The sequence below is a fragment of the Bidens hawaiensis genome, unplaced genomic scaffold, assembly GCF_021521415.1.
Source record: "Bidens hawaiensis isolate Kalapana, Puna unplaced genomic scaffold, B.hawaiensis_p1.1 tig00016868_1, whole genome shotgun sequence".
Classification (NCBI taxonomy): domain Eukaryota; kingdom Viridiplantae; phylum Streptophyta; class Magnoliopsida; order Asterales; family Asteraceae; genus Bidens; species Bidens hawaiensis.
Genome location: NW_027492558.1, coordinates 456,720 through 466,221, shown reverse-complemented (window position 1 = coordinate 466,221; position 9,502 = coordinate 456,720). Strand labels below are relative to the sequence as shown.

Here is a 9,502-nt window from a genome sequence, read left to right as displayed (position 1 = left end):
CAGCGGCTGATAATGACCAGGCCGGCTGTGTACTATTCCTGTTCCACCAACTGCAGGCTATGCACGTCCTCCGACAGGTTGGTGAGTAGGCAGCGGCTAATAGTGACATACAGTACAAGAGCGTGCTGCTCGTCGTACTGTTGTCAGTGAGCTGTCGTATCTTTGGTCAGATCTTTTGTCCATACCTCGTCAGGTACAGTACAAAAGATCCTCCAGTATCGTACGGACTGGCTCATTTGTGCGGGAGTGTTCCCGGCTTTGTGCGGGAGTGTTCCCGGCTTGCTCACTCCTTCAGGTGACATTACTGAATTATTTAAGAGTTAAGTGCCTTGTGCGTGTAGCCTTGCTGCGCAGGTATCCTTCCCTGATGGCTTGTATCCGCAGCTGCGGGAACAGGCAGAGTACTTCACCATTGGGAGGCTTTACCTGCGGGAACAGCTTGCGTACTGCGCATAAGGACGTCACGTATCTGAGCATGGTGGGTCCTGCGGGCCCAGTTGGTTTCTGCGCAGACGTCCCTCTTCAAGGGGTTGCGAGTTTAGCTTTTGCGCAGACGTCCCTGTTGAAGGTGAGTCTTGCGGGTTCAACTGCGCAGACGTCCCTCTTTGAGGTGAGTCTTGCGGGTCCAACTGGGCTCTGCTGGGACCTACCTCTTCACTAGTGTAGCCGAGCAAGATTCTGATTTGAGGCGAGCTGCTTTTAAGCCGAATTCACCTGCTTGTAAAGCTGTTATCGAACAACTGCTGCAAATTATTGAAAAAGCAGACTCGAGACTCTTGCTTCCATGTGTTCGCGCCATTGGAAACCTGGCGAGAACCTTTCGAGCCACTGAGTCACGGATGATCCAGCCACTGGTTCAACTTCTCGAGGAGCGAGAAGCTGAGATAACCAAAGAAGCTGCAATCGCGTTGACCAAATTTGCGTGCACGGACAACTACCTTCACGTTGATCATTCAAAGGCTATTATTAGTGCGGGTGGCGCTAAGCATTTGATTCAGTTGGTGTATTTGGGGGAGCAAATGGTTCAGATTCCTTCATTGAAACTTTTGTGTTATGTCGCGTTACATGTCGCGGACAGCGAAGAACTTGCAAAGGCTGAAGTGCTTACTTTTCTTGAATGGGCTTCTAAGCAGTCTCATTTGGCTCAAGATGTGGAAGTGGAGGAGCTGTTGCTGGTATCTAAAAGCAGGTTGGAGCTCTATCAGCCCAGAGGATCAAGGGGGTTTCATTAGGTTCATATTATCATTTAAGTTTGTTGTTTTTTTGTTTTATGTTTTAGTTTACTAGCCATTATATTTGCTTGTTGTTTGTTGTGGTTTAGGGTATATAGTATTTATTCATGAAAATTGGAATTTATAGTCGATATTGTGTTTTTTATATGCTTATCGCCAGTGTCGTAAAAATCGCTAGTGGGTAGTCGTGCGGTGGGGTGTGGACTAGCGATTAATCGGGATTAATCGGATCAGACTTTAATGTGTATTTTCAGTTTTATATATACATGCACACATTTTTATATGTAATTTTCAGTTACACATACATATTTTGGCCGAAAATTGGCTAGAATTCTCACTGGAAACCTCCGCTAGTTTTTGTTGGAATCTCGCTGGAAACCGCTGATTTTAGCCGGATTTGACTGTTGACCGATTAATTAGCCGACTAGCCCAAAATTAATCAGTGAAATGAGCTAGCGATTAATCGGAAATTAATCGGTGTATAGTCGGGATTTTTGTAACACTGCTATTGTGATGATATTCAAATGAAAAGGTGGTTATGGTTTTTTTAACCTCATGAAAAAGTGCTGCTTGTGAGATTTTGGGCCTTTTTTACTTTATTATTATTAGCTTGCATGTTTATAATTATTCATCTTTTTTATGGGATCGGTTTAATTCTATTAGCAATGTGTTTATAGATTTCAATCCTCGACAAGTTCGGTTTACGAGTTTCCAAGTCGATTCACATAAATCATTAGCTAGACCGTTACCCGTTTTTTCAAATTGTTAAACTATTAAACATAGTCGTAGTCAGTTTCAACGGTTTACAAACACTTTTATAGTTTATTCGGTATCCGATTATCCTATAAAATAAAATAACTGTTTGTGTACAATACAATATATATGAACACAAGAAGAGAAGATCATGTATGTAACAATCGACTGACACCAGAAATCTTGCATTCATCAGCGTAACAGAATCTGATTCATGCGATTAAAATAATAAAAAAGCTGGAAATATTTTAATTAGATTTCCTTGGATCACCATGAAAGGATACAACTGTCATAAACGACAAACACAGCATCGTAATGCATGCATCCATGGTACTTTTTTTATTCATTATTATAATATAAAACCATTTTAAATTCCAAATTCCTTTACTCAGATATTTTTTTAATATGTTTATATTAAGATGTATTTTTCTTTAATTAAATAGGTGAATTATTTTATTAGAACATACACACACTTTAAACATACACAAACACGCATCGAATATGGAAATCCTATATAGAGGGGTACAAAACATCGATTTGGAAACTGGTTCGGATTGAGTCAAACAAAGTAAAAACCGGTTAGACCCAAACTGGATCATTTTATAAATTGATTTCTAAAAGAAAGCTATATCAGATCAGAACAAGTTTCAAACCGGATACAACGTTTTATATACAGTAGAAACTCGATAAATTAATACTCGATTATTTAATAAACTCTCTAAGATAATATTTTTTGTCGGTCCCGACCCGGGGATAGGGTGCTAAATTAATAATTCGCTAAAATTATAAGATAATACATTTTTGATAATTTCTTTAGACCCCATATAAAATATAAATTAATAATTCCTTATATATAGCATATTACATGAATGATTTATGAAGGTTTCTTGAAAAATGACTCAATTGTCTTTTGTTTTTTGTTGAAATCAATTTCCCCTTGAATCTCGTCTCTAATTTTCCTTAGCATGGTAAGAACTTCTGGTGTTGTTTTCTCATAGCTCTACAAGAAATCGTTCAATGTGATTGCCGCTTTAATAGCTTCGTTTCGCGAAGGGGGCTCCATTGTAGAACTTTCATCATCTTCTTCATCGATATCATCTTTATTAATTCCAATAACGCTTTCAATAATTTCTTCATCAGTCAACAACTGTGCAACTACATTTTCTTCTGGGTGAGTCAGAACATCTTCGACATCCATTGCATTGCGATAACCCAACTCTTTGATCAAATTCTGGAGTTCTTGAGTGCTTTCACCACCTTAAAAGGCGTTTGTAAACTAAGTATTCTACTATAAATTAATAAAATATTAATTAATATATAAATTAATAATTATTACTTTATCGATTAATTAATAACTCTTTTAATTAATAAATTTTGGTGGTCCCAAGTGTATTATTTTATAGAGTTTCTACTGTAGCTGGTGATTATCACAGACCGGTTTCAAAAGCGAATTCATGTTTCATAGTATATATACCCAATTGATTGCGAACGGGCGGATTTGATACGAACCGATTTTTATTTTGTTTGGGATCCAGTTTCAGTGTGAACCTCTAATCCTATATTTTTTCATGAAGTAATGCATTACATTGGGAGTTATAGGTTACAGTGTACAGGCTCCAAAATCCAGTGGGCTAACATGGGCCTGTCTATCACTAACTCCTTGGATGGAGTGGAAAGAGGTCAAAATTTGAAAACTAAATGAAAAAGATCGGTAAATAGTAATGGTTGAAGTCTTCTTATGAAGGTATTAACGTATTGTAAGTGGAATGGGACATGAATAATACTTCTGACCGGAAAATCTTTGTAAGAAATTGATCATGTGTAGTGGTAAAGTTCTACCGTTAGGCATTATCCGGTAAATGATGTATCAGTCGGCAATGAGGTTTTATACAAAATGTGGTGGTAATTAAATAATGATAAGTTAGGTTGTGGGCTTGGAGATAAGGGAAAAGTTAAAATACAAAGGGATACAAAAATAAAAAGTTTGAAAAGGATTTGTGGTCACACAAAATACTCTTAAAAAATAATAAAAAGTCATACTCAAAATATAAACGACAATTGAAAAAATTTTGAAAACTAAACTGTTTCCCCCATCATTCCCGTTTAAAAAAAAGACACAATAGTGAAAATGAACAAAAGACACAATTATAACTAAAAACAAACACAATAAATCGCAAAATATAACGCAATGCCGAATAAAATATAACACAATGTTGAGTAATATGACACAATATCAAAAAAAAAAGACTCAATGTCAAGAAAAAAGACACAATCAACGATGAAAATAAACACAAAACACAATGATAAACAAAAAAACACAATGATTTTTTTCCTTCAACATTTTTTTAAGAACGAGGAAGATTGTGAAAATATTTTTGTGTTTTTACTTTTTGTTTTTTATTAAATTTTGAGTTATGATTTTATTATTTTTTGAGAGGTTTTTTTATGTGGATACAAATCCTTCTCATTTTCTCCCCATAGTAACCAAACAAGACAAAAAAATGATAATAATTCATTTCATTTCCTCATCCGTTACCTTCTACAAAACGTACTTTTCTTACAGCAGTTAAGAGCAAATGCATTTTAAGGTGTAGGCTATACATTATAAGCTCACCTTATTAATGTTATTTAGAATGGTAACCGTTCGAAGGATGCTTATGAAACAAACAAATAACACAACACTTTAGGATCACCAGTCAGTCACAATAAAAAGGGACGATGACGAGAAAAAGTTGCAAGAAAGAGAAAGCGAGTCAAAATATTAAAAAAAAAAAAGAGAAAAAAACAAACCTTATCTTGCCATCCTATGTATCAGGTATGCCAATCCTTCCTTTTAGTTTCTCACCAAGTCACCAAATATACAACCTTTTTTCATTATCTTTTATTACATATTATAAAATTTCAGCTAATTACGTTTGGTTTATGTGGTACCTAAAAGTTTCATATTTATCTTCTCACTTCTTTTTGGTAAACTTTATCAATTAACTCCTTCATTTTAATGTTTTTAAATCCTGATTAAAATGAAACAACATGACCCTTAAAATTTGAAAAATACGACAACACAATAAACAAGAAAGTCGTTGCTCTAAAAAAATAAAAATATGTGTACGTTAAAAATATAGGATCTCCTAATCAAATATGAGCAAGGCATTTGGTTATTTTCATAACCAATTTTTTAAAAAAATTGTTCGGTTAAGAGTTAACTGTATGGTTAGTCGTGTAGCTTTTAGATATTGCACGTTTAATCCTCAAAGTTAACTAATTGCACATTTTTATACTATTTGTTGTATACTTATTACTAAGGTGGTCTAGATATATGAATTTTGTAATTATGTTGGCCCTTAGCAGCTAACGTCAACTTTTTAGCTAAGTCCGTGTAAAATTTGCATGAGTAATGGGTTAAATTATTATAAAAGAATAAGTTTGTTTGAGATCCCATGCTATACGTATTATATGCAAGGAAAAGAATAGTGCCACCTAAATATCTCCGCTAGTAATTAGAAACCACATTTTTAACATAATTATTTCTTGTGTGTAATATTTTTTTTTCAGTATTCAATATTAATTAAAGAGCATGGTATGTATTTGTGTAAAATAATTAAAACTTTTTTCTTTTTACCCGAAATACTTAATTCAAATATGTATAGTAAAATGCCATTGGATAATTGTCGTCTGTAGATAACATCTTATAATTTATATCTCAAGCGACAAACACGTAATCAATGTCTCCACCAGCATAAATAAACATCACTTTAAAGTTTAAAGTGAAAACGATGTGTGAATAATGTTTGCAGCAAAAATGTAAATTAGCTAAGTTAACCGTTCTTTTTTAAAAGTGTTTTAAGCTTATTCATTTGTTATAAGGTTATTTTAAGTTCCGTTCGAATAATGTTAAATTCAAATATACGTATGTAACATATTACTAAATAGTTAAAACTTAAAAACTAAACAAACTGCTTTAATTTACTCTTTAATCATAATAAAAATTTAAAGAGAGAAGCAGAGATCCTAATTCGTTAAGTGAAAGAGACGCCAGAAAATAAATATATCCAAGTAAAGTTTATTGTAATTTGACAAGGATGGTTTAGTGGCCATTCACCAAAACTAACAGATAAAAGTTCCATACTGTTATCTATCATCTTATTGGATACTTTGAAACAAAATATTTTATTGGTATTTAGCGAAGACAAATGTTTTATTCTTGACAATTGACATCATACAATGACTAGTAGGTATGCCCGCGTGTTGCGGCGGGGATGCAATGGGGATTTGATCGGTAGGATGAAGTCTAGTCCGTTTTAACATAAGATTCATTACAATTTACAAATGAGCGCGCCTCTTTCGAGTGGTAATACTACAATAAACAATCCAACAATCTACTACTAACATATCTTAACATTCAGTATATACAAAACAAATGTTGTGTTACTTTCGTTTAAACATATCATTGCACCTGTAATTGTATAGAGTCATCGGTATTGAGGTCTTGCATAATCCGGGGCAGTGACTGGCAACTCCATTCGATATTTACGAACCGTTTATTCAAGGCTTCATCTAAACATAGAATTGCCTTGAAAACTGCGCAAAAAATTTTGGATTCAGATCGAGCACGAAAAGAGCGGCTACCATATGGAAGAATATATGCTATAACACAAAAACTCCATACATTGGCATATTTACTTTCTCAGACCACTCGAATATATCTATGTACACTTGATCACCTCCCAGTTCTTCACCTTTGGCTCCGGCTGCGACTGTAATAACATCTTCAATCAACTGGAAATTACCCATAATATCCACGTGGACCCCACTCCGTGTGCCCCGGCCCTCAAGAATGTTAGCTGGAGGGTTGTGATCGTATTCCCGAACATACGTTTTGATTCCCGAAGGATTGAATGCTAGTACGGTTTCATCACCATCAACTGTATAAATCCCATCTTTTAAGCAACCGTCCTCGTTTTTATCCTTTGCTGACGTGTCAATTTGGAATGGTATGTAGCATTCAGCTACGGTTGTGAGTTTATAAACATATCCTCTTTCAGTTGGGATACCAACTCCATACATTGAATAAATCTCGATGTCTGGACCGTTTGGTAACCTGAAAATGGATATTATTGCTAAATAGTAAAGGGCAAAAAGGTCATTTTGTAAACGGTACATAACAAACATATGTTACAAAGATTCTTACTTTGTCTGCAATGGATTAGACCAATATTTGTGATGTTTGTATTTTGGGTCATCCAAGTTATCAGCAATACCATATGAGAAATGAGCAGCATCGCGTTCCATCATTTTTGGAGCAACAAACTCAAGCAAATCCACAATGTCGCTAGTTGTATAAACCTTGTACTCTGCAATAGCCTTAATTCCACCAAATCCCATGTCATGGTATTTGGTCCAAACATCTCGACATGTATTGTTTGCAACATTGTTACCCTTCACAGCACCCTAAACATCAACACTTACTTTAGAACACATTATTGGTTCTGAAACTGTAGTAATACGATATGGTTGTTTGAATAAACTAATACTAAAAATCGTACCCTGAATTCTATTTTCTCGATCACTGAAGATGGTGCCTCTGCTGCATCTCTCCCAAACGATATTATTCTTCCATAATTTGCATGTGTTGCTTCAATTTCCGACTCACTTTTGGTGGAAGATTCAGTGTCATTTTTTGAATGTTCTCTTACTTGGACTATCCCGTCTTTGGGTGACCAATCAAGACCGCCCCAAATGGTGCCCCCACCTTTCGATATCATAGACATGGTTGAATCCCACGTGTGGCTCATTCTCATTACATGCTGTAATGTTTGAATCTGAAATAAATCCAAGTCCAACAAACCCGGTGCAAGAGCCCTGCAAATAAGTTGCATACAAGTAGTACTAAATGTTAAATTGTTAATATAAACCTGACCGATGTATTACATGCTAAAGTTTAACGAAAAACCTAAGTACCTGACTGATGTAATATATTTGGCTTCAGCAGAGAAAAGCCCGTATACAACTTTTGGGACACCTAAAAACGGTCCACCAATATTCATCACCGCCTTCATATGTTTAGCACACCAATTTGGTCCACCTCCACCACCTATTAGAGCCGGTGCTTCAACCCATTTCATGAAATGCAGGAAGTAGATAACACCCATTGAATGCGGGATAATAACCGCCTTTCTACCGCCATTTGTAGCAACCATTAGTTCTATATTGCTCTTTATCCGGCTCAATGTTTGGTCTCTTACCTGACACAACAAAACAACCCATTTCAGTTATGACCTGGCCCATCCATCTTGCCACCTGGTTAAGCAGAAACAAAACCTACCTCTGTGTTTTGAAATGAGAATCTCCAGTCATATGCAGCCATGCACATATTTTTCTCTTCGTAACCAACACGGGCCAAGTTAGCAATCAAAACAGCCAAACAAAATATCCTGGGGCGAAGTAGTCCCTGGTGGATCCATCCCTGTTTTGTTGTCTGGAGGCATATGTTGTACCCAAGATGAAGGCCTGCAACATATCCACAACCACATATATAACACACAATTATATACAAAACACAAATTGTTATAATACATAATTACATATAAGCAACTTCACTTCTAAATTATGCAAATGATCTACATTTTGGCATCCAATAAGTTACAAAGCATGCTAATCTTTACATCCTGTCACTGGGTTATGCATTTAAATACTCTACAGAAAGCATTCTATTAGTGAGTTGACAGAGTTAGTTACACAGTTGACTTTGAATTAGTTATAAGCCTATGCATTAGTCGATATGTAGATGTATTGAGACTCATTATTTACTAACAAAAACACAATTAATAAAATTACCTACTTTCTGTTTGTTCTCTCGCACTATCATTTAAAGAGATTACAGAAAACAAATTGCTAATAAGAAGCTTAGATCAAACTTCAAAGCCTGCAATCACTACAATATGACAAACAAACTCACATAAATCATAAAATCCAAAATTAATCATGTAACATGTATTACTACAAAGAGCAAACATACAAATTTAACCCTAATTTGTCTAATCAAGGGATCTAGTAAATTATCGATGTAAAACCTCAATATGCTAGAAATGAATCAACTTTTATTATGAAATATAAACTCCATACATTGACATCGTGCCTATAATATGAAATATAAACTAACCTTCTGTAGAAGTTGAAGACTAAAAATTTTCATCTACACTGGGTCAATAATATGGGCTGTTAAAAGAATAAAAAAATGATTACAAATGTATAAGTGAGCTGAGTCGTTCGTGAGTTACGCGAGATGGGACTGATAAAAAGCTCGAAACTAATTCAAAGAGTTCAATTGGATTGTTTGATATAAACCTAGGATTTGTTTGGTAGCATTGCCCTTCATGTAACTATGACCAGCAGCGGTCGTGCACCTCCTGTTTGGACAATATTAGGGTGTCTCAATCTTAAATGAATCAAAATTAGGCTTCAACTGAATAGAATAGATGAACACAGTAGATAAATGCATGCTATTAACAAACCTTGCT

At 35.2% G+C, this 9,502-nt stretch overlaps 1 protein-coding gene and 1 pseudogene across 1 annotated transcript; one reads left to right on the top strand and one right to left on the bottom strand.

Annotated features, from left to right (window-relative positions):
• Positions 1 to 839: 839 nt before the first annotated feature.
• LOC143552413 (uncharacterized) lies at positions 840 to 1,321 on the top strand. The gene is made up of 2 exons (XM_077042644.1): positions 840 to 1,175; positions 1,280 to 1,321. The coding sequence occupies exons 1-2, from the start codon at positions 840 to 842 to the stop codon at positions 1,319 to 1,321; spliced, it is 378 nt and encodes a 125-aa protein (XP_076898759.1).
• Positions 1,322 to 6,629: 5,308 nt separating this feature from the next.
• Positions 6,630 to 9,177, bottom strand: LOC143552412 (phospholipid:diacylglycerol acyltransferase 1-like; annotated as a pseudogene).
• Positions 9,178 to 9,502: the final 325 nt, after the last annotated feature.